Consider the following 27999-nt stretch of genomic DNA (forward strand, 5'->3'; position numbering starts at 1 on the left):
TTGCGGATAAAGTTGTTTGACGCCGGGCGGGTGGGCGGCCGGGTCACGTGAGCGGAAGATGGCGGCCCCGGCAGGCGGCGGGGGCTCCGCGGTGTCGGTGCTGGCCCCGAACGGGCGGCGCCACACGGTGAAGGTGACGCCGAGCACTGTGCTGCTGCAGGTGCGGCCGCGGGCGGGCGGCGGGCGAGCGGAAGGCGGAGACGCGGCGGCTGGGACGTGGCGCCTGCCGCTCCTGCGGTTGCTGCGAGGGCCGCGGGGGCGGGGCCGGGAGGGAACCTTGGGGCGGGGCCTGCTGCGGCCAATGAACAGCCCTATGGCGCGGCGGGCCCGCCCTCTTCCGCGTCGGGCTCTGGCGCATGGGGATGGGGGCCCGCTAGCCTCCTTGAGGGGATACCTGGGGTCGCGGCCCCCGCCACCCCCATCCGAGCCTGCGGCGCTCCGAGCCCAACACTGAGGGTCCCGGCCCCATGTCTTCACTCTTGGGTCACCCTCCGGCTCGGTGCGCTGTGGCGGCGTGTGCTGAGTCACTTACTGCCCTTAACCCGGTAGCTGGCCCATGTCGAACCTGTTATGTTGGAAATGCTTGTTGGACCCTGTTACGTAGGGGCCGGCGCGAAGACACGGTGGGGAAGGGGGCTGAGCCGATGAGTGGCAACTCAGTGTGTGCAGAGCGTGATGAAAGAGGGGCTTCCGTCGAGTGGGGGACCCAGGACCTCCTTGAGCTGGCTCTCTTTGGAGTTTGAACATTATTGTCTAGGGGTGGAGGGGCGTCCCTGAGTGTGTAGGAAGATATCTGTGGTGGCCAGTTGTTGAGGGCCTGATGTGGAAGGTCCCGCAGAACTGAGTTGACACAGCAGGCCCAGCGAGGAGAGAGTAAGCAGGATTTGCAGGTGAGGTGTGTGGAGGTGCTGAATGGATGGTCCACCACTTGTATTACAGGCTTTGTCCTTCGGAGCCAGCGGGCTCTGCAAGAGGTGGACTCTGTGCCCTCAGCTGCCTCAGTGGCACTTGCCTGCCCCCGCCTGGGGCGACCAGGCCTGACACAGTGGCTCACACCCTCATCTCACCCTTAGGTCCTGGAGGACACGTGCCGTCGGCAGGACTTCAACCCCAACGAGTATGACCTGAAGTGAGTTTGCTCTGGCCAGGCCACGGGCTCCAAATCCATAATCCACCTTTCACCCAGGGCCCTGCTGGGGCTTCAGCCCACGTGGGTTTATTCTCTCACCCCCTGAAGGCCAGAGCCTCTGATGACGGGGTTGGTGGGGCTGCATCCCCTCCAGAGATCTGGGCGAGTACCTTGTCTTACCTCTTTCAGCTTTGGGGGACTCCAGGTGTTCCTGGGCTTGTGGTTGCCTCCCTCTTGGCTCTGCCTCCCTGATCCTTGTGTGTTTGTGTCTCTCCTCTTCTGTCTCTTATCAGGACACTTGTCTCTGAATTTAGGGCCTAGCAGATAACCCAGGATGACCTCATCTCGAGATTCTTAATTTCATCTGCAAAGGCCCTGTCTCCAAATAAGTTTACATTCATGAGTTCTGGGGGTTTGGCTATGGATATATCTTTTTAGGGGCCATCATTCCAACCACGGCAGAGAGCTTTGGGCCTTTGGTTGTGTAAGTTCCTGGTGGGGCTCTGAGGGCAAGAAGAGGTGATCATGGAGAAATGGGAAGAAACCTGCAAACTGCAAGTAGCTTCTGGTGGCCTCAGGCCCTGGAGCTGTGTGCACCAGTCTTTGTGTGCAGGCATTTTTCCAAAGAGAGGGGTTTCACCAGATTCTGGAATCTAGGGCAATGAAAGAGTCAAAACCCCACACAAGTGGATGTGGGTTTCTGTCACATATGGGGAGCTTCCTACCTTAGCAGCATATTCTTCACAGTATGGCTGTCCTCACATCAGGGGTAGACAGGAGCCCGAGGTGTGGGAGACTGCTCTGCTAGACCTGGCTCGCGCTGCCTCTCACGTGGGGCTCTATAGAAGAGGTCTGAGCAGGCATGCCTCCGTGTCATCCCAGATCCCTGCCTCCTGCCCAGCCACGGAGAATCCCAGGGCCTGTACTGGGCCTTCCCCTGGCATCCTGTCGCAGAGATATGTACTCTTTCTTTGCTCTCCCTGAGCCTGCCTGAGATTTCCATGTGGTGCCTGGTTGGACTCTTACAACATGGATTGATTTTTCTCTTGTCTTCTGTGTATCCACTGACTGTGTAATTTGTTTAAAAACTGCTGCTCCTGCCAAGGAAGGGAGCCTCTTGCCCACGTGTGTGTGTGTACTTCATGAGGCCCCTTCCCCTCATCTCTAGGGCTCCGAGCGCCTCCCTTCTCGAGTTTTCCGTAGCTCTGCTGTCCTGTCTTGCACTTAACGTTGAAGTTGTTGTGTGGCAATTTCTAAAGTGTTGAAGATGGGTATCAAAGTTCTTCTTTCCTAGGTCTTCCAGACGCCCTTTGCATGTTCAGAAAACCATTGTTTCCAGAGGCATCTTGGTATCCATGCTGCGGGGTGGCCACTTCTTGTGTATTCAGATCTCATGTTCTCTTGCCGGTGCTGTAGTCCCCCTCTCCTCCTAAACTGTCATTAAAAATGGAGCTCACGGTCTGACTTCTGAGAGGCATAAATAAGTTCTCTTATTCACTCTTCTGCTGAATCATTCTGGCCCCTGTCTGTGTCTTATAAAATCATGGCCACACGGCAGTACTGTTTTCTGTTACGGGCAAGAGCTTTCCTCACTCCCAAGTGATCTGTAGGGTTAACAGTGGTGGTTCTCCTTTCCATAGCATTTGTGGGAGCAGAGAGGGTCAGGAGGAGTGGGTCCAGGGTCAGGCAGGCTCCAGGGCCACCTGGCTAACACCTTCCCAGCCCTCACCCAGGTGAGACAGTGTCAAGGCCTCCAAGTCCCAAGCCCCTTTGTGTCCCTCCTCTTGTCAGGTGTGGGTATCTGACTCTCTTTCAGTCCACAAACGAGATGTGATCTGAGCTGGATATCAGGAGCTGTACAGTGTGGTCCTAGCACTGCCTGTGGGTGGCCTGGGCTACCTGTAGGTACTTCACATCTGGGTTTCCTGTTTGTGAAGCAGGCTGATCACAACCCTGGCCATGCTTCCCAGGAGGGCTGGCTGCCAGTGGAGACCAGCAGGTGTCTCGGAGGTCGCTGGATTCTCTACCTGTCCTCTTGGCCCTGGGTATTTCCCTCCTGACTCACCAGTTCACTTTGCTCCCACCAGTTCCTTCCAGGAACCATCCGTCTTTGGATCCAGGAGCTCTGTACATGAGGGTCAGAGGAGGCTGTGGGCCCACGCGGGCTTCTTCCTCATCTGTTGGAGGCTCTAAGTTGCCAGGTCCCCAGCTCTAAGACATGCAGGACGTGGACAGAGAGACAGTGCTGCTCCAGGGTTGGAGGACCTGGCTTTGTGAGCCAGGAATGGTGGTCTCAGCCCTTTGTCCCCATATTCCAGCCACTGTGAGGGCCTAGCTCTCCATGGGGATTTTAGGTCAGGTCATTCCATTTGTGATTCTCTAAAGCCTTTGCCTCTGTCACTGGTCTTTGGGGTTGTGGCCCTGCTTCCAAGGATAGCAGGAAGCAGGGGAGACGGGAGCAGGTCATTTTGGCCAGTGGCCTTCAGTACAGGGGAGTGGCCGCAGTGGCTGGAGTGCTGCAGCTCCGGGCAGTAGCAACAGGGCTTTATTCCATTAGAACTTTTCTGTGCAGAGCAAGGTGCCTGCCCTTCAGTCGTGCCCACGTGTGCTTTCATCTTCTGAGTTCGTAGTTGGACTGATCGCTGCTCCATGGTCTGAGGGAGCAGGCGCTTGCTTTGCCCCAGGGGTGACCTGTCTGTGTTCTCACTGTTCTTGCTTGAACTGTATAAATGCTGTCTCTTTCCTTCAGAAGACCCGCTACTGGAGTCAGGGACCCACCCTGTCTTTGCAGGCTCTCAGGCCATCCCTCAGTTCTTGCAGCTTTGCTGCCCGGGACTGTGGAAGTGCTGGCCGGACATGGGCATCTGCTTGTACCCTGCTCCTGGCAGTGCTGGGCTGTGTTCGGGTCAGGGGGCAGCCTGAGGCTTTGATCTGTTTTGCAGGTTTCAGAGGAATGTGCTTGACCTCTCTCTCCAGTGGCGATTCGCCAACCTGCCCAATAACGCCAAGCTGGAGATGGTGCCCATCTCCCGGAGCCGCGAGGGGCCCGAGAACATGGTAGGTAGCTCTCAGCGGCCGCACCTCCCAGCTCTTCCATTCAGACCGCTGGGGCTGAGCAGATAGGTGGGCTGTGGGGCTGTGCACGCGAGGCACTCGTCCCCATCCTCGGTCAGGCGACAGCCACTTTTCTATTCCCCAAACTGATGATTGAAAATTAGACTTTTCATTATTTGTGCTGAAGTGTTTTGGGGTGGGGGCGGTTACTTGGGCTCTGTCCATGTCGGCATGCTGGCAGCATTCACCATAGAATGTCGCCAAGAATCTTAGAGCCGGCAGTACTCTCTGTGCGGCATCCAGTGCAGCCTCAGCTCTGGGATGAGGACAGAGTGAGGAGCAGGCTTCCTCTCACCGGGCGCAGCGAGAGCACAGCCCGAGTCTTCTGACCGCAGCTCACTGCTTTCGACCAAATCCGCAGCTTTTGCTTCCTAGGGATTTAGCAAATGGTAGTGGATTACTACGGACAGACGAGAATCATGGTGATAGCTACCCTCTTGTGCTCAGGCAGGTCCTTTAAGAACGAAAGTGTAAATCCTCCCAACACTGCAGGGAAGCAGTTTTCATCCCGGTTGAGAGACAAGGCTAGAGCATCAGGGGTGTGAGTTCTCAGTCTAGAGCCCACCGGGAGTCAGGCGCCTGGGGCTGAGCCTGATAGATCTCTTTTTCCATTACATTTGTGGTTCTCAGCCTTTGATGTGGAAGGAACCCTGACTTCCCTAGGGGATTCCTTGGGCATGGCTGGAGACCCCCTCACGCTTTCCCACAGAGGGGTTTCTCTTTTGTCTTTTATTGGGATTTAATGTAAATAATGGCAGCCCACTCCAGTACTCTTGCCTGGAGAATCCCTTGGAAGAGGAGCCTGGTGGGATACAGTCCATGGGGTCACAGATTGGACCTGACTGAGCGACTGACACACACAATGTAAATAAACGTGCCTTGGAGAAGCCCCTTGGCCAGAAGGGCAGGAGTAGCCGGACCTAGAGAGTCACTGCACTGTGGCAATGGGCGGAGCAAGGTCCCTCACCTGGGGACGTTGAGCTTTAGTGTGTCTGTCACTTGAATGAGGGACCAGAGTATTTATCCCGCTTGTGGGTTATAATAGACTTATGTCCCTATTTTGGGAGATAATTGTTAAAAGCATCTCATAAAACAGTGTGCTCACTTATTTAAAAAAAATTCAGCAAACACAGTACCCTCCGCCTGTACCCTGAGGACCAGATCTGGGCAGGGTGCAGCCAGGACAGCGCTCCTCTTCCTGACCTGGCTCTGACGTCTCACCCCTCAGGTGCGCATTGCTCTGCAATTAGACGATGGCTCTAGGTTGCAAGACACTTTCTGCTCAGGCCAGTCGCTCTGGGAGCTTCTCTGCCACTTTGCCCAGATCAGGTAAGTGCTGATGAGCAGGTTCTGGGCCGTGCCTTCCTCCGCCATGGGGATGTTGCCGTGGTCACTGGGGTTGATCCGGAGCCGCAAGCCGGAGCTGTGTTTCGGCCTCCACCAGCCGCTGCTGGTGCCGCCTTCGGGCTACACCAGTAGCTCATCTGTCCTTACTGGGTGTCCTGGTGTGATGGCTGGGCCTCGCCCTCCTGGAAGAGCTTGTGGGGAACCCAACAGACGCCCTCCAGTCTGGTGAACATTGAATAGGGAAGTAGGGCGCTGACCAACGCTGCAGCTGTAAAACTCCCTTGTCATGAGAATGGGCTGTATTCAGAGAAAACACTAATGACAGTTGCCATGGGTCAGTTTCTATCTGGTGATTAATGGTTTAAACTTTGTTTCTGAAAGTGTCAAAATGGTAGTCTTTTAAGTTCTGATTTTTCTTTGTGGGATGGAAGTCTTTGTCCACTTTTAAAGGTCTCCAGCCACAGAATGGAAGGGACCGTGGAAGGATATAGTGGTTGCTGTGTGGCCTTGGGCAAGTTGTTTGCCCTCTCTGGGCCTCCCAAGGGTGATATGATGTTATGAGTTGATGTTTCTCAAGTGCCAAGAACTAGGTTTGTCTCTGTGGAAGAGGGGACTCTGGATGGGGTCCTCACGGTGACAGGTTGGAGAGGGTGAAAAGGGGAGGTGGCAGGGAGGCCACGGCAGGCTCTGAAGGAGATGAGGTCCTAGATCCCTGCAGACTCCACACTGCTGATGCGGGAGGTGGTTCCCTGGGTAGGGTGGGGCTCCGCCCGCACTGTCCCGAGAACGGGGATAGGTGAGCGTGAGAATTCTGGAGGCTCCTAGTGTTGGGGGCACGGGTGGCTCCTCAGATCACCACCTGGTTACTGATAGCCAGCTGTACTGTGCCCAGAGCCCCAGTGTAATTGGGAGCTCAAAGCCAAGGTGCCCAGACATTTGAATGAGCCTGACATGACAGTCCAGTGCAAACAGGAAGGGACAGCAGTTGTCAGGACAGGCAAGAGCATTTGTTCCTTTTCTTGGAGGATGGAGAGGCTGTTGGAACTGGGGAACTGGATGCCATTAAAAAGGAGGGTTCAGAAACAAGAACTCTCAGAAGCAGATCAGGAAGCTGCAGTAGGAGGTGCTGGGGTCAGCCATAGCTGTGGATCAGGTGGCAAGATCCAAGACACACATGCCAGTGTGCTGCATGTCTGGGAGTGCTGGTGGACTAGGGGTCTGCCATTCTGCTGAGGCACCTGAGGGTTAGCTGGTCTGGCTGATCTGCGGCCTGCCCGAGCGCATTCTTCCCGTGGTAGCAGATGCCTGAGGGCACGTGGGGCCACAGAGGCGTGGGAGCAGACCTTGGACCTGGGGTGCAGAATCGCTGTCCTGCCTCCTCCTTGGAGGAGCCACAGAGCCAGTGGCCAGGCACGAGCACGAGGCCAGAGGATGGGGAGTCCGGACAGGCCAGTCTACCAGCTCCCGCTGCCTCAACTCTAGAAAAAAAAACAGAGCACAGGAGGAAGCTGGTGGGAAGTGGTCCTAGAACCGAAGGGTATGCGTTTCCGAGTGACAGGCTGGCTGTGCCTGGGCCAGTGGGGCCCCATCTGGTGGCATCACTGTGACTCGTCAGGAGCTGGGGATACAGGGATGGTTCCGCACCCTCAGGGGGTGGCGGGCTCGGGCTTGGGCTCTCCGTGGTAGTACCAGGATGGTGGCCGCACAGTGCCTTCAGAACACTGTAGGAAATGCATTTGTTCTAGAATTCTCTGTTTTGCTAGATAGTTCTGGGGATGAGGATGAAACAGAGCCATTTTTAGACACACAAGGTCACACATGCACCACATGCACTCTCTGAGCAAACTGCCAACTGCTCTGCCCTGAGATCTACTCTGGAGGCAGAATTGCTGGACCTGTAGATGGCACTTGCCGAGGCTTTGTCTCCAGAAGCGCAGATCTGGGCCTTTGCTTGGAAGCTGGCATTAGCTAACTGTGAAGCAGGGTTCAGATGTGGGAGGGTGGGTGGCGGCTTTGGCCCCAAAACCATGGCCAGATGCCCAGTGAACTGGTGCAGTCAGGCTGGGGCCACAAGAGGGCCCTGCTGCCGGAGTAGGGGGCGGCCGCCTGACAGGTCCAGTGTGGTGAGGGAGCTCCAGCTGGCTCATAGCAGCTCCCTCACTGGCTGGGTGGGTGGGAGGCTCTGGAAATTCCAAGTCTCCATGTGCCCAAGAGTGGGACAAGCAGGAAGTTAGTTTTTCTCACTTGATGCTTTTGGGAAGTGGTAAGCGTCCCTGAGCGACTGGCACCATGCATGGCCGGGAGCTGCGGGTGTGAGCTCGGCATCCCGGGTCCACTGTGGGTCAGGCGGTGGGTCCTCTGCTTGGGGATCACGGTGGACAGTGGCCCGGCCCTGATGGCAGCATCTGAAGCGACAGACTGTCCACTGGATGTGCCATGTGGGCCACACGTGCGGGACAAGGAGGTAGTTCAGAATTTTCTGGTAGCCACATCAAAGAAAAGTAAAAACAGGGGCAATTAATTTTAGGAATATAATTAACTTGACTCAGTATATCCAAAATATTATCCTCTGAACATGTAATCAACAGGAAAAAGGAGATATTTTACATTCTTTGTTGGTAGGAGGTCTTTGAAATTCGGCGTGTCTCACACTTGGAGCTGGCCTCCCTCTGGGCTGGCTGCCCTGTGTGTGCTCAGCACCCGTGTGGACTGGTAGCTCTTAAGGAGATCGGCACTGGCTCCATGTGGGCTGGCCCATCCCCCTCTCTACTTCCCATGCGTCTGTTGCAGGGAGGCTCCAGGCGTGCCATGCAGGCTCGATTCTCCCCTGAAGCCGTTGCCCCTGGGCACCTGGCCTGATTTCATGGCTGAGCCTGCTGGTCCATCTCAGCCATGTTCACCCTGTGGATAGTAAGAGCAGGGATTTAGGGGTCCTTGGGAAAGACAGGCCGTCTGCCTGTTCTCTTGGGGTTGTACGGTCCCCAAAGCACTGCGGGCTGCAGAGAAGCGCTGCCTGTGAGGTTAGGGACCAGCCGTGGTCATGCAGAGCCCAGACCCAGGGCCTTGTGGGCAGTTAACACAAGGAGTAGATGCTGGACTATTCATTCCATGGTCTCAGGCGGGCCTCCCTCCCCGGCCCCAGCCTTGTTTGGAAAGGCCAGAGGCCACTTTGCTCTCGAAACTTCCCGTTCTGTCTTCTCGGGGAGGAATCCCTGTGATTTGGCCAGTCCTCGTCCTTCTTGCTCCGTCTGGCGCTAACCTCATCTCTGTATGGGCTGGGCTGCTGAGTGTGGTGGGTGTGAGTCACCTGGCCCCTCAGGACATAGCCTTGCCCACCTGTGGGCCTTCTGGTGGCCTCAGGGGCCCCTCTGAGCCTACAGGCACGGCTCTGTTAGTTTGGGTTGATTTCTGTCAGTTTTGGTTCTTCTTGGCCAGGAGTGTTGTGGTTCCAGGCTTGTGTCAGAGGCACCTGAGTTTGTACCAGCCCCACTTGGTCAGGCCCAAACAGGTGACAAAAACAGAAGGGGCTCCAGATAAACTGCCTTGCCCCCCGTTCACAGCATCACTTCCCTGGGAGCCCTGCCGGGAACCCACGTCTGTAGGGTGGCACTCTCTGTGGTGGGTGAAGGACAGCAGGACCTTGGCCGACCCCCTGGCCCAGCCCCAGGAGCAGGTATGCTGGCCTTAGAAGAAGCAAGATCCTCCCCAGCACCACCCCATTGGGCCAGTGGCCCTGCCTGGGCTGGGGGAGCTGAGGGCAGTTCCAGGGGCACAGGGTTCCCCGGGAGGGCCCTGCCAAGTTCCCTCTGAGAATGAGGATCTTCAGCGAGGCCTTGTGGCAGGGAGTGCCGGTTTCGGCTCGCCAATGAACTGGAACCTCCTGGTCCGCTGTCCTCGGCTGGACATGAGAAGTCTGCTAATTGGCCAGGAGAGTCTGGAAGCGATCGCAGCTGCCACTCCCCTCAGTGTGTTTTGGGGCCTCCTCTCAGATCCCACATGCGGGAACCCGATCCCTCTGGAGGAGCCGACATCAAAGCCGGGCTGCTGTTTGATGTCCAGAGGCCTCTGAGGACAGCAGGCAGGCCGGCCGGCCGGCCTTCCTGGGTGCTGCGTGCTCTTGTCCCTGTCTGTGATTTGCGGTTCCTGGGCTGCCCTCAGGTGCCGCGGGCGAGGATTTTGGAGGGAGGACGTGTGGCCGGAGCTCCCAGGAGCAGAGTGGGCTCCGCTGTCTTGCGATGGGCAGTCAGCCAGCTTTCTGAGCCCGGGCAGCTGCCGTCTCTGTTGCCGTTGAAAGGATCAGGACCCCCGTGTCTCCCCCTCCTTCTTCCTTTCTGGGCTTGGGATCTTGTTTGCTGGAGTATCTTCCCTCGCTCCTCTGTTTTGGCATCAGGATGAAGAGCTTGTGGGCCTGGCAAGGGCTGACTCTCTGGCACTTTGGGGTCTTGTGTTTTCTTGAGGCCTGGCCCTGTAAAACACGAAAGCAGACAAGAGAGATGGGAGAAAACATGCTGAAGCCGCCCAGAGGACATGGGTCCTCTGTCCCGGGTCTGGGGTGGCCCAGGCAGTGTTCCAGTGTCCATACGTTTACCAGCTCAGCACCTGTGTAATCCAGTCCCAGCCACTTCTGTGTTTGAGCCCTGGGGCCCTGCTGGGGCTGAGCTGCATGGCTTAAGGGGGCTTCAGGTCTCCTGCCTGCTGCACATCACACTTCCTGGAGGAGAGGGACAGGCCTGGGACACTGCTGGGGTCTGGGATGGGCCTTTATTTGGGGGCTGGTTCTATGGTTATGTGTTAGGAAAGGCAGAGATGAAGAAATGAACTTGAGTTGGTTGTCACAGGCCTGCCACCAGCAATTTAACCATCCAAAGCCAGGGCTTGGCCACTGTGTGCTTAAAACCTCGATGGCCATCGAGGTACAGGCCGGTGCAAGTGGTGTGGACTGTCCTGAGAGTGTGTGCCCGACTGTGCACCTACATGCCCTCCACCCTCCAGCGTGCCCAGCTATGCTTCCCTAGGGCCCTCCCCTCCCATCTCGGGGTCTGCTTTACAGGGGAGGGGCATTGGTGGCTGGGCCTGTTGCCCGCCTCCCTGTTAGTCCCGGGGTTGCCCCACTGTCTCCTTGGAGTCCGTGTGATAGATCCATGCCAAGTGATTCTGGTGTTTCTGGTGGCAGCAACCCGCTCAGGGGACAGGTTCAGATAAAAGCTCAGATCACAGTCCCCCAGGACTTGTCATCACCGACCGTGGGGACAGTTGCCAGAGACGTGAGGCACATCTGGGAGGTGACTGGTGCTGCCCGGCCCCTGTTCCATGTCCTCTCTTTGCTCTGAGCCCCGAGGCCAGGGGCGGGTGGGAGACCGCCAGGCTGATGGCCAGCTGTGGGGCGGCCAGGGTGGGCGGGTCCCCATGGCGCTGGCCAGGGTGCCGTCCTGAGGGCAGCAGTGTCCCCGGGCAGGGGCCGCCTTTGATGCTTTCTTCACTCTCCTCACAGGGAGTGTCTGGAGCGGCCGTGTGTGGCCAGCCCGGTCTGCGTGTACATGAGGGATGAGGTAGGTGAGCTGCGGACCCGCCCGCCTGGCCCGCACCCCGCCGCCCACTCCTAGCTGCCACACAGGCCCAGCCCCACTTTCCAATCTGGAAAATTCACTCCCTCAGACCTGCTTTCAAAGCAGCAACGGGCAGACTTGGGCCCTGAAAGCATGATGTGTTTCATGGAAAAAAGGCAGGACGCCGGCTCTGCTGGAACCGACCGCGGGCCGCCCGGGCTGCTCCCAAACCTCCCTCAGAGCCCTGTTTGTTTTCTCAGCTTCTCTCAAAGCCCAAGAGTCACAAAAGTGGTTTCATTTTAATAAATATTTGCTTTGCTCCATGTTTTGATCTTTTTCAAAACTGAGTGCGGCGTGGTGCAGGCTTGGCCTGGCACCGAGGCCCTGCCTGTCCCCGCCCGCCCGCCCGTGACGGGGGACCCTCCTGGCGCTCAGTGCCCTGGCTCACAGGAGCTTTTTGTTTCAACCCTGGCCAAGTGCCCTTTCCTGGCCCGGGGTGGCCACTGTCCCCGAGGGGCCCCTGGTATGGATGGGCCACACCCACCTATTTATCCCAGCTTGAGGTTCCTGACCCAGGGCTCAGCAGGGTGAGGGTTCCAGGGCTATGAGTGGGAGGGACCTGAGGGGAGACATCTGCAGGAGAGAGACCACTGGGCCTTGGGCACCTGGGCCCGGATTGAGGTCATCATGGTCAGTCCCGGCCCTCGGGGGGTTCATCAGCTGGCCAGATGTGGCTAACCCAGGCCTGAGCCCTGCCCACCCAGACCTCGGATGGGGTGGGGTTGGGGAGACAGACATGGATGAGCAGACAAATGCTCAGGTGTAGATTGGGGTGCAGGGGCTGGACCCAGGCCTTCTGGGTGCTGGGGCTGGCAGGGCGATCCCACAGTGCTGTGACATAATGCCCAGGCTGGGGGAGGCAGCATGTGGCGGGCTCAGTGGAAGGGGAGCTTCATCAGCATGGAGTCAGCAGGATGTCCTGTCCCCCCTCACAGGTGACCGGCAGAGCCGCCTTGCAGAGCACAACGCTACAGTCGCTGGGCCTTACTGGGGGCAGTGCGATCATCAGGTGGGGCATGTTTTTGAGTGTGGTTTAGAAAGCGGGGGTCTCACAGGAAAGGCAACAGGAAACATGGGGATGCCCAGACCCTTGCCGGTGGCTTCTCCTGCCCGCAGCCTGGGGGCTGGGCACCCTAGGGTGCAGCGTCAGGTGGGGGGATCTGCCCTTGGCAGGGTTGGCATGGTGACCCCATGCACATTCCTTGCCCCGGGAGGTGAGGTGGGTCGGGAAGGGCTGTGGGGTGCTTTCGGGGCACTGGGTTCAGTTTGGTAGTCATCAGAGGCTAGGGGGTGGCACCATGAGACCCAGGGCTCCACATGTGGAGTTTCACTTGCTTTCTGGGCCTCTCCACTCAGGTTTTCTATGAAGCAATGTGACCCTGCCAGCAAACAGGAGCCTGGGGCCTCCTGGAGCAAAAGCCCAGGAAGCCCGACCCCCTCCATGTCGGCTGACCAGGCAGCCAGCAGCCCTCTGCTCCCGCTGAATTCGGCGGGGCTCAGCCAGGGCGATGTGAGCCGTCAGGATGAGGCAGTGAGCCCGGGCGCCAGCCACGTGGATGGCCTGGGCCCGAAACCAGCGGATGCTCAGGCGAAGCAGATCTCGAAGGAGCCCCCACCTGCCCCTTTTGTTCCTTTCTCTGGTGGGGGACAGCGACTGGGGGGCCCCTCTGGGTCTGCCAGGCCTCTGATGTCATCTTCAGCCAAACTGCCAAAGTCCTTCTCCAGCCCTGCAGGCCCCTCCAAGCCGAAGAAGTCGAAGCCTGGCCAAGAGCCCCAGCCAGAGCCGGAGCCGGTAAGGGGTGAGCTGGGCTGGGCACTGGGGTCTTTTTTCCTAACAGCACCTGACCTCGTGGGTGGTCAGCCTAGGGTACAGCAGGGTCACTTGGGTACGTTTTCATCTTCTCAGGGAAGTGATGTTTTGGCTTTGTTTTGCTTGAAATTAACTTTCTTGAGGCACCATTTTAGATGTACTGTAGATGGGTTTTGACAAACCTGTGTGTCACTGTGGCCACGTCACAGTCCACAGAGCCATCCTTTCTAAAGCCTCAGAGCTGGTACCTCGCCTTCTGCTGGGCTGGTGGGTTTGACCGGCACTGATGTGAAGGTGGTTTGGCCTTGATTGTGCCATGCCACCTTTACTCCTGAGCCAGGCGTTCCCCAGCTCACCCGTTGTGTCCCATTGCTGGCCAGAAGAGGGTGAAGTTGCTCACTCTTCACAAATGTTGTGGCCTTGTGGTCGGGCCTTGGACATCTCTTCTGGACATTTGTGGAAAGTTCCTGGTGGCCACCTGAGCCGCGGCTGGGAGGAAGGTGCATGGCCCTCTCTGAGCTCGGATGGAAGGGCCCAGGCTCTGGGTTGCCTCTGTGACGCCATTTTCCTGTCTGATCAACTCTGTTGAGGTATTGGGTTGGCCCAAAAGCTCATTTGGGTTTTTCTGTAAGATATTATGGAAAAACCAGAACGAACTTTTGGTCAACACAGTACAGCTTACTGCATAGACACCTGCCATCAGGGCAGCATGGGGCTTTTGTAGATGTTGAGGCTGTCTGTGGGCACCTTTGAGCTATCGTGAGTCTCACACCCTCCCCTGCAGTGAGGCCCGCACCCATCTTTTGCTCTGACCATACACAGACATGCACAGTGGCCGGAACCCTGCATCTTGGATCATGCTGAGCAAGGGGACCCCCAGGTGGCCAGCACCTCTGCAGAAGTGAGGCATGTGGCCAGTGTCTGCCTCCCCGTTGTCTGGTGGTGCCAGCCCCCAAGGCCATCTCTGGTCTTCTGTAGGTCAGGCCAGCCCTGCCCTGGTCAGTTGCAGTCTTGGCAGAGCTCCTAAGAGGGAGGACAGGCATGACTTCTGTTGGATCAGGTGCTTGAGCTGGGTGCCGATGCAGGACTTTCCCCTCGGAGTGCCTCTGGGACTTTGTCCAGTAGGGCTTTCATGAGTCACAGGGCAAAGCCCCCATGGGCTTGTGTCCCTCTGTGTGACTGTTCCCTCAGCAGTGCTCACAGACCCTGTTTTCAGGAATGGCATGTTATAGATTTCTCAGTGTCTTGGGTTCCTGGGCACCAAGGAATGTCTTGCCCTGGGACTGTCTTGGGCACCCTGCCTCCTGGGCTTGGCCCCTAAGGAGGCTCTGTGCATTCATCCAGAGTCCTGCTTAGGCCTCTGACTTGTGGCTGGAGAGGGTCTTTCCTAATGGAGACCTTATGGTGGCGCCAGCCTGGGTTGGCAGGCTGGGCGGCAGATGCTCACCTCTGGAGCCCTTGAGGTTGCACAGGTGCATGTGGGCATTGTCTGAGACACTGCTGCACCTTCGGAGTGGGGCCCCCAGGTTCTCTACCCTCCTCTCCCCTTCCTTCCAGCCAGAGTGACTCCATGTACCCACCCTCCACTCAGGATCCACTTGAGGTTTTATGTGATGAGAAGGATGCCGCTGCCAGAAGAAACTGCCCTTTACAAATCACCTTTGCAGGTGATGGAGAGCCATTGCAGGATTCCCTGCCTGGACTGGGAGCTTCTGGAGTGAGGGTGGTGAGGCTCCACCTGGGTGGTGGGATGCTCACCTGCTTTCCTGGTTCCAGCAGTTTCTCAGTGTCGGTTGGAGTCTGCAAATAATGTCAGTTTTATCTTTTTCTTTGAGTCCTTCTTTCATTTTTTTTTTTGCTTGTTGTATAGCAGTGATTGGGTTTCTGGTGTCTGTTGAATAGCAAATTTAGTGAGCATTCTTGTCTTGACCTTGATCTTACAGGGAGTAATCTTAGTTTATCTGTGAAGGATGCTGAAGACAGTGAAAAGTCTCTTTATCAAATCAAGGGTTTCTATTTCTAATTCTCTGAGAATTTTTCTTTATCGTCAGTGTGGTTATTTTATGAACTGCTTTTCCTGAATTGAGGTAACTCCACACCTTATGTCTCCTTGAGTTCATTTGCATGCTGTGGTTTTGGGTAGATTTCTCCGCTCAAGCCACCCTTGCACTCCAGGGCACAGTTTCAGTGATGTGTTTAGCTGGGCTGTTAGTTGCAGTTGCACTGATGTGTTAGTGCTGGAGCCTGCCTGCACCCTGTCTCTTCTAGAGCCCCCTTCCTGGCTTTTTGGCCCCCCAAACTCAGGGACCCCTCCCCCAAAGGGCAGGCCTGAAGGGAGTCAGACCCCCAGGCCTGGTTCACCCCAACCACAAGGCTCTGCACTAAACCACTGATTCTGGGCCCAGGTGATGAGACTGGGGGCTTCATACTACTATTTAATGCAGCCCAAACATCAGTGTAGAAGCCAGTGGGGTCCCTGAAAGGGACTCTTGCTCCAGGTCACACACCGGAGGATAGTGGAAAAGTAGGGGCACCTGTGCCTGTGTGTTGTGGGAAGGTGGGGCAGCTTGGCCATGAAACAGAGCCTGAGTCCCTGCAGAGGAACAGGCATCGGAGATCTCCTCCTGCTGAAACGGATGGTGGTGGGAGGGGGGTGTTGGAGGTGGGGTGGGGACTGAGCCAGTCCCAAGCCCCATGAATGGCCATCCTAGGGAGTTAGTGGTGGTACCCTGGCCTTTCAGGGACCCCACTGGTTTCTACACTGATGTTTGGGCTGCATTAAATAGTAGTATGAAGCCCCTAGTCTCATCACCTGGGCCCAGAATCAGTGGTTGAATGCAGAGCCTTGTGGTTGGGGTGAACCAGGGCCGGGGTCCTGACTCCCTTCAGGCCTGCCCTTTGGGGGAGGGGTCCCTGAGTTTGGGGGCCAGAAAGCTAGAACTGGGGCTGGCTGTCTCCTCCTCCCAACCTAAAGCCTGTGGCTCTCTGCATCTCTTGGGAACCCGCTGACACCCATGTCTGTGTGGGGAGTGGCTTGGGCTGGTGCCGGCCTGGTAGTGGTTGCTGTCAGGCGCAGGTTCCCAGTGCATCCCCGAGTGCTGACCCCAGGGGCCCCAGGAAGGAGGGGTCCCGGGGAGGGTCCGCCTGGCCGCCAGCAGTGCGTGTCTTTGATCTGGGAGCCCCAGCAGCTGGTTGATTGTGGAGCATCCCCCGCCCGCCCGCCTGCCTCGCGCCTCCTGTCACACTGACAGCCGCGCACCCGGAGGCCTGGCTGGCCACATGGTGTCTGCTTTGTGTCCCCTCGAGTCCTGGGGGAGGGGAGAAGGGAACAAAACAGAACTTTTGGGGGAACTTCAAAGGTACATTTTAGTAATCAAGAAGAGTTTCCAAGTTTCCCATTAATGTTTTGCCTGTGTGTGGTTTTGGATTTGAATGAAGAGTCAGAAGAGACAGGATGAAATACAGGCAGGTCCTCGGCTGAGGCCCAGGATGGTTTACAGACCCGGGCGGCTCCTGCCTTTGATGTCAGAACATTAATTATTAGAAGGTAGTTTTACTGGCCGTCAGAACCGGGTGCGGGGAGAGGTTGGGGCTGCCCGGCGGCCCCTGGCCTGTCCTTTGAAGTCCTTCCGCTGGCCCAGGAGGCTGCCCCGCAGCTCTTTGTGCTGCTGGGCTGTGCTCCCAGCAAGCATCCCCCCACGCAGCTGGCACAGGGGTTCCTGATCAAAGGCCCCGACCCCCTAGGCAGAGCTGGCTGGCCGCGGTCTCCCTGCCTGCCCCCCATCCTCTGGGGGGTGGTCTCTTCCCTTGGAGATGTGGCCCCGTGGACTTGCTCCGCACCTCGCACCCACACCTTGGGGCAGGCATCAGCTTCACCTCTGGCTGTCCCCAGTTACTGGGAGGTTTAGAACACACCGGACTGGGGGGACCCTGGCAAGGACCTGGGGGCTGGGGTGGACTGGGAGCAGCGCCCCTTGCTGGCTTGCCGCCCTCCTTCTCTTGGTCTGGGGTATCTGTCCATGACAGCCCCCCAAGAGCACAGCTCATTGTCCCCTATATGTGAACCCAGGGTGGGTATGAGCTGTCCCTGACCTGCTGGTGACTGGATACCCGCGGGCGCCAGCCTTGGCCTTAATTGGGATGTCCTCTGAGGGTTTTTGGCAGATAGGTCAGCCGCTTTGAAGGCCCCAGCTGAGTCTCAAGGCAGTTTCTGAAGCCTGGTGACTGGCAGGTGCCTTCCAGCTGTCCCTGTGCTCTGTCAGCCATGACTGGACTCAGGGGAGAGACAGACGCCCAGCCTGCAGAGCCATGATGGAGAACAGGCGGGCAGGGCACCCCGGCCACGGGCACATCTTTTGGTACCCAGAGCTGCCCACAGGGCCAGGAGGCCTGGTTGGTGGGCCCCCATCCTGATTGGGCCCCGGGGGCTCCCTGTGTGGGATTGCGCCTGGCCCTGGTCCGCTGTGTGCGTTCATTCCCGGGCCTGCTGGTCTGGAACACGCGTCTTCCCCTGTGGATGAGGAGAGCCACCCCACGCCCCGCGTCTGCTTATTTCAGTCCTTTGGGGGTTTGTGCACTGTGTGCACAGAGAGATGCTGGCTTCAAACTGTCCGTGTCGCTGATGCAGCCCAGCGTTTCTCTTTTAAGATCCGCCCTGGTTTTTCCTGCTCGGAAGGCAGGCAGAGTCAGGTGTGGACCTCGGCCCCGGGCTGGGGCAGACCTGGCTTCTGCCTGTGTCACGACGGGCCCAGCGGGTGCGGGGCTCAGGTTCAGTGTGACCTCGCCAGTCAGGCCTGGCCTCGCGTTGGCACGGCGCACGCTCCGGAGGGCGGCCGGCTCAGAGTGACGGAGGCTTGGCCCACGTCCCTCCCTCGTAGTGATTCATTTCAGCTCCAAGCCTCAAGGGGAAACGCTTCACATTCCCTGTTACCAAAAAGCATTGTCAGAGGACAGTCTGGGCAAGAGGGAGGCGGGAGGGACACAAGAGCCCTCACAGGGAAGCTGGAAAATCTGGGGTTGAGGTCACTTCCAAATAGTTTTTGCATTTTTTCTCCCTGTGTCATCACGTCCTGGAAAATTATCGTCAAGAAAATGAAACCTCAGCAGGCAGTGAGGCCGCTTCTGACACGAAGGGACCCTCGTGTGCCCAAGTGGGTCCTTAGCCACTCGTGCAGCGGCCACTGGAGCATGTCCACCAGCTGTCGGGGGATGCCATGGGCCCAGATCTTGGCCCGGCGCCCTGTCCCCTCCAGGCCCAGCCCCTGGCTGTGCCTGTGACCTCGCTGACCTGGAGTGCTGCTGACAGTGGGCGGTGCCCTCACTTCCTCCCCTCGGGTCTCCCTCGAAGGGTCTGTCCCCCGGTGGCGGCGGCTCTTTCTAAAGGTGCTGGTGGCCATCCACAGCTGGTGGCTGGTTCCCAAGTCCCCATGACCGAGTGGCCCAGGTGTCAGTCCACTGTCTTTCCAGCCTCAGGCCATTGCTCGGGGCCTCCTCTGAACGTCAGCCGCAGAGGGTGCTCCTGTCACCCCACCTCCGGAGGGTCTCGTCCCTCCCCAGGCGCCGTCTGTCCCCCTTGCCAGTTTCATCCAGTTCGCAGACACCCTGACTCATCCACTCTTCGCATCTACCTTCCTCCTTTCTGGTTTTCTGGGTGCTGTCTTGTCTGTAATAACTTTGGTGGAGGCTGCGACAAGGGAATCTTTGCCAGGGTCGCGTGTTTGCAGGAAATGAGGGACCCCTGCGGGGTGTTTCACCAGCAGGGTTGGGTCCCTTAAGGCCCTACCCTTGGAGCCTGCAGACACCCCCTGTGCCTCCCCTCAGGACGGTGCCTGTTTGCTCGTCTGCCATGGGCAGTCGTATAGACCCCCCACCTCGCAACTCCGTGGACTCAGGCCCCGGGCCCTGGCTGCTGCCTCATCATTCTGTTTATCTTCTCTCTGACAGATGCCCACAGCGTGGAGGCCATCAGGGGAGAGACCGGCTCCTCTGGCATTCCGGGGGTTAAGGGGTGGGGGAGTCAGAGCCAGTCTCTGCCCTGAATACTGACAGGCTTCAGGAGTTGGACTCTGAGCCAATGATGGAAAACTTGAAGTTTTGCCAGGATGCGCAGGCCTGGTGACATTGGGTTCTTGGTGGAGACGCATCCTCCAAGCGGCTCCCGCAGGCTCTTGAAGAGTAGACCTGGAGTTCTGGGCTGTGAAGACAAGCTGTCAGGTGTGCTGAGGAGGTTCCAAGCCTGCCACCCCACAGCGGGGGTTTCATCTTGGAGCCCCATCCCAGAATTGGGGGCTCTGGCCCTCGACCAGCGCACAGGAACCCAGTCTCCGTGGTGAGGGCGCCAAGGCCCTCTGACAGTGGCCACTGTGGACCTTTCTTTTTCCTCCCCTGATGGTGTCTCATCCTAGACTTCTAGTCTCTATCCAAAAACATCTCCATAAATCCATCTAGGATGAGAGCTGTGTGCGTAATAACTGCCCATGACCAAGGAACGGCGGGTGAAGGAACAGCAAATGAGGGCCAGATTGCCGGCAGAGCATCCGAAGTGAGCGGGGCCAAGGCTTGGCCTCCTCCGGTGCCGTGTCTACCGCACTTCCTCCCATGTGGAGCTGTCAGGCTCTCTTCTTCTTTCCTGGTATCTCTCCTCTTTGCAGTGGGAATATCTCCACTGCGCAGGCTGTGTGGAGGTGTTTGAGGCCCCCTGGCTTCTCCCTTGGTCACTTGGTAGGACAGGGTGATGCGTCCTACCAACCAGCCATGGGAATCCACTCTTCTCATGGGACAGGGCCCTCCTGGGGCTGGATCAGGGCAGCAGCTCTGGGACTTGGGTGGTCTGGGCTCTGATGGGCGGCATCAGACCCCTGGCTCCTCTGCCCAGGAGCAGGGAGTTTCCCCAAGGTGCAGACGATGCGGGCGAGTCAGAGTCATCTCAAGGTGGCTCTCCCTGGCCCTCTGGCTCCCATGTGGGACCCTGGCTCCAGGCTGCTGTTGGACAGACAGACGGGCTTCTGGAGCAGAGCTGAGGCATGTGTGGAAGGAGGGGCATGAATTGAGGGTAGATCCAACACAGAGAGATTTTTGTCAGTTTACTGTCTGACTGAAGGTCAGTGGCCCCTGAGCAGCATGAAGCCAGAGGCTGATGTCGCCTACGTCCTTGTTCAGGAAGTTGTGGGAGTTGTGGGAGGGCTGCGGTCCTCCAGGTCACCCCTGGGCTGTGCGCTGGAAGCGCCCAGGACGAAGAGGCCAGAGCGGCCCCACGCTCTCGGGGTTGGGCTTCACCAGTGTGTACCCCGGAGATTGGGGCACTTCTGGATGGTCAGGCTCAGCTCCAGGCCACAGACCATAAGTCACCTGATGGCTGGATTCTCAGGGCAACTCACTCGTGTGCCCACACAGGGCCCTGTGAGGGCGGGACTGGGGCAGGGTTGCCTGTGGGCTCTCTGCTCGCGCATCCAGGGGCCTGGCACTCGTGGACACTGCGGTGCCCAGCTCAGGCACATCCATGTCTGCCCTCACCCTCCCCCAGGAGCCCAGGCGAGTGCTCGGCCCTTCTGGAATGCAGGCGTCGTGGCTGTGGGGGGCAGCCTGGCGCCTGGCATCTTGTTATAAAAAGCTTGGCGTGGACTGCCTGTGGGCTGCAGGAGGGTTGTGGCTTTGAGGGGGCAACCCCCAGGGGCCTTGGTCAGCCACCTACCGACCCCACTGCCCGGGCCTCAGCCAGTCTTTCCTAGCCACCCTGCCACCAGTGCCCTGAGATCAGAGGGCCTTCCTGGCGAGAGCCCACTGCCCTTTGTTACGAGGCGTGACTCAGCTGTGCGCTCAGGAATGGCAGAGACCTGTTGGCCTGGGCAATCGGCCTCGGGGGCGGCTGGGGGAGCAGCCCTGGGCCACCTGGCAGGTGCACTGGCCAGCTCCAGGATGGTGAGTCTGACTTTCAGAGCCAGCAGGGCTGGGGTCAGGCCAGAGTACAGGAAGGGATGATGAGAAAAGCCTGCCAAGCCCGGCGCTGGGTGTCGAAGGCAGAGGGTGGGATTCCTGTGCAAGGCTGGGGCGTGGAGGAGTGGGCAGGCAGGAGCAGGAGGCAAGAGAGGCCTCACCCCAGACATTTGTGGACGGTCCGTGCAAGGGAGGGCAGGACCTGGCATGGGCCCCACAGGACACCTCCGTCTGGCCGGGCTCCGTAGGCAGCCTCAGCATCGTGAAGGTATCTTCCCCCGTCGTCAGTTGGGCCACACCCGGAGGCACCACAAGCAGAGTGAGCCCTGCCTTGTAATTTCCGTCGCCGTTGGCTGCCAATTAGGAGAGAGGCTGTCCCTTCCTGTGTCCCCACGATGGGCAGAGGGCGGGGCTGACTGCTCCCCCAGGGAGGGGAGGTGGAGTCAGTCTAGCTATGGGGCCAGTGGCTGGCAGATTTTTGCCAAACCTCTAATTTAGGGGCTGTTGCTTGTCCTGCCCCTCCCGTGGAATCCCTGACGTGGCCCTGACCAGGGTACTGCTCCCCAGTTTTGTTCCCCACTTTGGGAGACTAATAGCAGGTGGCTTCCTGGGGCTCTTGGGGAGCCCCTGTGAAGACAGGATGAGAACAGAGATGCTGCTGTTCATTCACTGTCCAAGTCCCCCCAATAGTCAGGGTTCCCTCTGACCTGGCTGCGCTGAGATCCTCGGGCCCTGTGCCCTGCTGGTGAGGGTCTCGGCATCGTCATTGCTGAGTGGGTGGGCCTGGGGGGAGGGGCCCTGGTCCTGGAGAGGCTTGGGCGCCCCACGCCCCACCCTGGAGCCTGGCCACGGGCTGACAGGTGGGGCCGGCAGCACAGGGTCAGCTGGGGTCTGCATGGCTATCCCAGCCCCTCAGGGTGGGGAGCCTGGGCTCCTCGCGGGCCCTGCATAAGCTGAGCTCTCTGCCTGCTCAGCCGGTGGACCGAGACCCCGTGGTGTGCCACCCGGACCTGGAGGTGCTGCTGCAGGCCTGGCCTGCGGAGCTGCCTGATGAGTTCTTTGAGGTGACCGTGGACGATGTCAGAAGACGCTTGGCCCAACTCAAGAGTGAGCGGTGGGTGTGCCCTGGTTCCTTCTGATACACCCATGCGCTCAGCAGCACCTCGGAGGGTGGGGGGCCCAGGCAGAGCGTGCTCAGTCCTGTCTGGGCCTGTGAGGGGGAGCAGCTCACGGAGCCTGAGGGAGAAGCCGAGTCCAGCTGGTGTGGGCCTCCACTCTGGCTGGGGAGACCTGGGACCTTCACTACTGCCCACCCCCTCCCCAGGAAGCGCCTAGAAGAAGCGCCCTTGGTGACCAAGGCCTTCAGGGAGGCTCAGATGAAAGAGAAGCTGCAGCGCTATCCTAAGGTACCCCGGGGGCGGGGTGGGGGGTGGTGCGGTCTCCGCACGGCTCTGTGCTGGGGCCTCTGCAGTTCTCACAGCCCACAGGCCACTGGCCATGGTCTCCTGTACTTCAGCCCAGGCCGGCAGGGCTGCGGTTTGTTAATGAACCAGTCAGCCCCGTTTTAAGATGAAAAATGTCACTGTTTTCACAAGTGCACGTGGGTACTTGTCTGGTCCTCGCGTCCAGCGCATGGCCAGGAGTTTCAGGGGGCAGCCAAGGTGAGGGGGTGCCAGCCCAGTGTGTGGGAGGCCTGGCCATTGTGGGCCCAGGGGTACGGCTGCCTGGGTTGGGCTCCAGCTGTCCCGCTGACAAACTGGCTTGTCCTGGCCTAGGTGGTCCTGAGGGTCCTGTTTCCTGACCGCTACATCCTGCAGGGCTTCTTCCGCCCCAGCGAGACCGGTAAGCAGCCCCGTCCAGGCAGCCAGGAGGGCGGGAGGCCCCGCAAGCCCCTCCAGGCTCTTTCCATCTGGGCTTTGGGGCAGGCAGTGGGCACAGGGCTGGGGGCCGGCTCTTTGCCAGAGGCCTGACAGAGCAGCTGGGCAGTGCCTCTGGGACTGGGTGCCCTTCATGCACCTACCTGTTCTGGGCATTGGTGGGACAGAGGGGCACCCAGAGAAGATGCGCTCCCCGACACCCAGTACCGGGGTCTCTGGCCTGGGACTGCAGCTCACCTGGAAGAAAGACAGCCATGCCACCAGTTCTGAGTGGGGTCCTCCGTAACCTGGGGGGAGTGGTCTGCACAGAGGTTGGACCTGGCTTGTCCCATTGCGGGGGGGTGGCCCTGGAGTGGGGTGCCTTGGTTACCCACCCTTCCTCCTGCAGTGGGGGACTTGCGGGACTTCGTGAGGAGCCACCTGAGCAACCCCGAGCTGCCGTTCTACCTGTGTGAGTGCTTCCTTGGGACCTCCTTTCAGCCGCCCCGGCCCCTCTCAGTCGGGGCTTGAAGTAGCTTTTCCCACAGAAGCAGCAGCGGGGGCTGGTGGGTCTTGGGCTGGGGTCTGAGCATGAGTTGGGGAGGGAGGGTGACCATTGCTCTGCTCAGTACTCCTGTGCCCTCTGCTGCCCACCTGCCCTGGGTGAGGTGGGGGCTGGGGGAGGGGGTGTCAGGGAGAGCTGCTGGCCACCTCTGGAGCACAACTAGGGGGTTGAGGGGTCAGGTGTCCCCCTGCGGTGAGTCTGCCCCCGGCCCTCTCCCCAGCTTCTGGCTGTTTTTGCAACAGCAGAGAGACGGACAGGGAGATGTGAGCTGAGGGGGCTGCTTCAGAAATCCTCCGGCTCACTCAAGCCTGTTCTAGGAGCGGGGTCGGGGGTGTAGGGGCAAGCATGGGCAAAAGGTGGGGGTGGTGATGGGGGGAGGGGAGGGGCAGGGCACTTCCTGGTGCAGACAACCACCTCTCCGCAGTCATCGCTCCTCCAAAAACCATCCTGGACGACCACACGCTGACCCTCTTTCAGGTACCGTCTGGGGCCAGCCTGGGAGGGACAGTTGCCAGGGAGGGCGGGTGAGGCCACAGTTAGAAGTATGATAAGGCCTTGTCGAGGGTTGAACTTGTACCAGAGCGCCTCTGAAGGCAGTTTTGAGGCTTTCCAGTCTCTCGTGCCTCCTGCTTCAGTAGGGATGGGCTTGTTCAGCTGGCTTCCGCCAGCTTGAGCCAGGACTGCCCCTGGATCTGGGCGAGAAGGGGCTGGCACGTGGGGCTGCTCGGGGACCCCCAAAGGACCAAGGGTCAGAGGCCTCAGTTCAGGTGGCCGGCCGCCCAGGAGGCCCCTGGGGTGCCAGCTGCCAGGCAAGTTTGGCTGCAGACTGGAGGGGCTGCTGCCAGGTCTGCTGCCCTGCCCCTTCCTGTCCCCTGGATCCCATGGCCTCCGCTGGGAATGCCGCGGCGGGCCCTCCCCGGGCACTGGGGGCCCCCAGAGCTCCCAGGGTGAGGCGTGTGGATCCGGTGCCCTGCTGGGCTGCAGTCCAGAGCCAGGAGGAATGTCCTGTCCCTTCACCCCAGGAGAGCAGCCCGGGGCCTCCCCAGCCCTCTGGCCTAATGGTTTCCTCTTAAAGTCTCTTCAGATATTTTAATTAGTAACAGAGGCTGGCCTTTGTTAAATGGCCAGCAGGCCCTGCAGAGGTCTGAGTTGGGGCAAGGGGATCTGCTTGCTGCCTGGGGCTGCCACCATCTTGGAGGGATGGGGCCAGACCATCAGAGAGGCTAGAAGCCCCCCAAGGAAAGGAGTCGAGGTTGGTGGGAGCAGGGTGCTTCCCCACATCCCCACTCCCCCTTCTCAGCCCCCTTCTGCAGCCCCCCTGGGAGCCCCAGAGGCACCGGGCCTCCTCCTATCCCCACCCGCCCTGCCTCCCTCCCTCCCTCCCTCCCTCCCTCTTTGGCCAGCCTGTTGATAAACATTGAATTTGGAAGATGCTTTGGGATGGACAGAGGCCAGCGTCCAGGCACCCCCCCCTCCAATTAGGAACCCTGGGGTGCTGCCTGTCCGCCCACGCGGCCTGATTCCTGGTGACACTCTGCCCCCTGCTACTAGCAGCCGTCTCCTTTCATCCGTCAGCTCACCCTGGAGCCATGGGGCCTCCTCTTGGGGTGGCGCCCCTGCCCGCCCTCGATCAGAGAGCTGGCAGGGCTCGGGGAAGGAAGCCTTCCTCCCTCCCGCGGGTGAGCGGGCGCGGAAGCTGCCGGCTTTCATGTCCCTGGCAGGCCGCGTGCTGGCTGCTGGCTGCCCTGGAGGCTGCCTGGGGGCCAGTCCTGCGCCCCAGGAAGTGACAGCTCAGGGTGGGTGTTGGGGTTGGAAGCCTAGCTGCCTGTTTTGGTCACGGGGCCAGGAGAGTGACTGTTGGGCAAGACGGGTGAGGTTGAGGATGGGTGGTTGCCAAGGATGCCATTCGTGGACACGGAGGTTCCCAACAGCCCCCATCATACCTGCTTCCTGGGTCCGAGCCCCCTTCGTGCTGGTGCAGCCCCGAGCCTCAGGGACCTCCCTTTGCTCCTGTCTCAGCCCCCCTCACTGCCACCCCCAGAGCCCCAGCATCAAGCCCCACCCCTTGGTGATGCCCTGATAGAGGGCCCTGAAGACGACCACCATCTGTGAACTTTGTCAGCCTGACCAGAGGGGTGCGCCTCCCTCCTGGAGTCATGGTGGTCTTCTGTGCTTTCTACTCACCCCTTTTTCCAGTGGGGTCGTCCCCTGGGACACAAGCTGGCAGGTGGGGGGCTTCCAGCAGGTGCAGAGGGCAAGCAGGGAGACCAGGTTCCAGAAGAGCTGCCTTGAGGGGCCCAGAGGGGCCCTTCAAGGCTTTAAGCTCTGCAGCCCCTAGACAGCCCCACTGGGACGATCCTACCAGTGCCTAGTGGGTTGGCCTCCTGAGAAAGGTTGAGGCACTGTCCTACCTGTTTCCAGCCCCTCCAAATTCCGGTGCCTCCAGGGCCGGGGGCAGCCCCAAAACACCATCCAGGCCATCCCTCCACAGCAGGCTGGGATCCCAGGCCTCAGAGTGGGGTTTCAGAGCGATCATGGCCCTTTTCTGTCCCTCTGCTTTGCCTGCAATCCTAGCGTTCCAGGTCTTTGAAGCTTCCTTCTATTAATAGTCCCCACCCAATTCCAAGAGCTCAGAGCTGAGAGGACACGCTCAGCTGGCAGCTGCGGCTCTTCCGCCGAGGGCTGAGGACACGGCTGTGGGTGGTGGCCTTGCTCCTCCTCAGGCCAGCTCTGGGGGTTGCAGCCACTCCTGCCTCGGACGCAGAGGTGGGAGTGGAAGCAGGTGATGACGATGGGGGGCTCTGGGATCCTCTCCTACAGCCCTGATTTCTGCACCATAGTCTGGCCTCCTGCCTGGGAGGCCTCCAGGGACGTTTCAGGGGCCGTGTGATGCGTCCTATGCAGGTGGGGCCAGTCCTTGAGCGGAAATCTTGTGTCACCACCCCCACGGACAGGATGCCAGGAAGAATGTGGGGACCCCCCCACCCTGCAGGAGGGGCTTCACACTGGCTAGCACTGGCTTTTCCTCATAAGGTGACCCAGTGCCAAGTCAGGGAACCCTTATGTGAGCTTTCAGGTCAAGGCAGTAGGCCTGGGGGCACCTCTGGGCCCAGGCTCCCAAAGCAGCTTGGCTCCAAGAGGCCCCCTGCCCACTTCCCCATGCCTGGGCCCCACTGGAGAGCCCTGCACATGGCGCACCCGCCTCCCATCCAGCTGCTCCCAATGGACCGGGCTCACCTGTCAGCCCCTGCAGGGTGCCCCCTCCATTCTTGGGCAGCCGAGGTTGGGGGGGCTGGTGGGGGCACAGCGGGCTGCGCCTGTGTTGGCGGCCACCTTGCGCCCCATGCCCCCATCCCCATCCGTGCACTTCTGTTCATCCACATCTCCTCTGACCTCTCGATGTCTCCTGTAGTCTCTGGTGACGGTGGGGGTGGCCACAGCCTTCAGAGTATTAAGCGTTGACCCTGGGACCCGGGCAGGAAGGGGAGGCAGTTAAAAATGCCAGAGCACGCACACCACAGGAGCTTCCTGTTCAGCTGGTGCTTGGGGCTGGGCCCTGGCAGGACCCTGTGGTTTGATGCCCTGGCCTGGCTCACACTGGGGTTGGTGCCAGAGAAGGAACAGGTGAAGCTGGGCAGCGGGCAGTGTGATGGGAGGGGCCTGGTGGGGCTGTAGGCCTCCTCAGTGGAGCCCTGGGCCTAACAGATGCGGTGCCCGTGAGGCCAGCACGGAAGCGGGCTGCAGCCCTCCCTGCTCCTCCCTGCCATCCTGTGCCCCACGGTGCCCAGTTGGTCCCTGAGCTCCCCTCCGCCCTCCCTGCAGGCGAACCTCTTCCCCGCTGCCCTTGTGCACTTTGGACCTGAGGAGCCGACAGGTGGGTAGGGTCCCTCTCTGCCCACCAGTGCTGGCCAGCCCTGGGCCCCACTTCCAGTTCCTGAGATGCCCCAGAGCAGAGGACTTCGGGTCTGGGAGGGAGACCTGTGGCCCCGATACCCCCATACCCTACTGCTCCCCAGGGCTGGGCCATACTCCCTCCCAGAGCAAAGCAGCGGTAGGCAGGTGGGGTCCCGTCTGTGGCCTGAGGGTGCACCGGGCCTCCTGCAGGCATCTACCTGGAGCCCAGGCTGCTGGAACACACCGTCTCCCCGTCTGCAGCCGACGTGCTCGTGGCCAGGTGCGTCTTGGCGAGGGCGGGGGAGCCCCTGGCGCAGCGCTGCCTCCGGCACCTCAGCCCTCGCGCCTTTCTTTTCAGGTGCATGTCCAGGGTGGCGGGAACCCCGCCCCCACCGCCAGCCCCTGACCCTGCACCCCTTGACTTGGAGCCAGCTGCTGAGGAAGGGGCAGTGGGGCCCCCTGAGCCCAGCCGGGGGACAACCCAGCCTGTGAGGAGGGATCTGGGCAAAGTGCCCAAGTGGTTGAAGCTGCCAGGTACCCTGGGGGCATGGCCGGGCGGGGCGGGGCTACGGGCAGGGGCCCGGGGCTACGGGCAGGGGCCCAGGGCCCCGAGGTCACCCTGTGTTTGCCTTGCAGCCGGGAAGAGGTGAGAGCCGCCAGAGGTGCCCACTCTGCCAGCCACAGGACCCCTGCCCACCCTGAGCGGGAATAAAGATGCGAGCCTCTCTTGAGACCCTCTTGTCATC

The 27999-nt window shown here is 59.7% G+C and overlaps 1 protein-coding gene across 4 annotated transcripts; it reads left to right on the forward strand.

Annotated features, from left to right (window-relative positions):
• ASPSCR1 (ASPSCR1 tether for SLC2A4, UBX domain containing) lies at window positions 1–27984 on the forward strand. Of its 4 annotated transcripts, none has more exons than XM_055575404.1 (16): window positions 1–160; window positions 1074–1129; window positions 4072–4186; window positions 5472–5572; window positions 11082–11139; window positions 12132–12205; window positions 12553–12988; window positions 21913–22052; window positions 22263–22344; window positions 22714–22780; window positions 23204–23266; window positions 23784–23836; window positions 27182–27233; window positions 27464–27533; window positions 27612–27787; window positions 27890–27984. In XM_055575404.1, exons 1-16 carry the CDS (start codon window positions 59–61, stop codon window positions 27901–27903), a joined length of 1659 nt encoding a protein of 552 aa, XP_055431379.1. In that variant the 5' UTR covers window positions 1–58; the 3' UTR covers window positions 27904–27984. The 4 variants fall into 4 exon arrangements, with proteins under 4 accessions (XP_055431379.1, XP_055431381.1, XP_055431380.1 ...); XM_055575406.1 differs by having other exon boundaries at window positions 42–133; XM_055575405.1 differs by lacking the exon at window positions 1–160 and adding an exon at window positions 314–545.
• The last annotated feature ends 15 nt before the right edge of the window (window positions 27985–27999 follow it).

The sequence above is a fragment of the Bubalus kerabau genome, chromosome 4 (assembly GCF_029407905.1).
Source record: "Bubalus kerabau isolate K-KA32 ecotype Philippines breed swamp buffalo chromosome 4, PCC_UOA_SB_1v2, whole genome shotgun sequence".
Classification (NCBI taxonomy): Eukaryota; Metazoa; Chordata; class Mammalia; order Artiodactyla; family Bovidae; genus Bubalus; species Bubalus kerabau.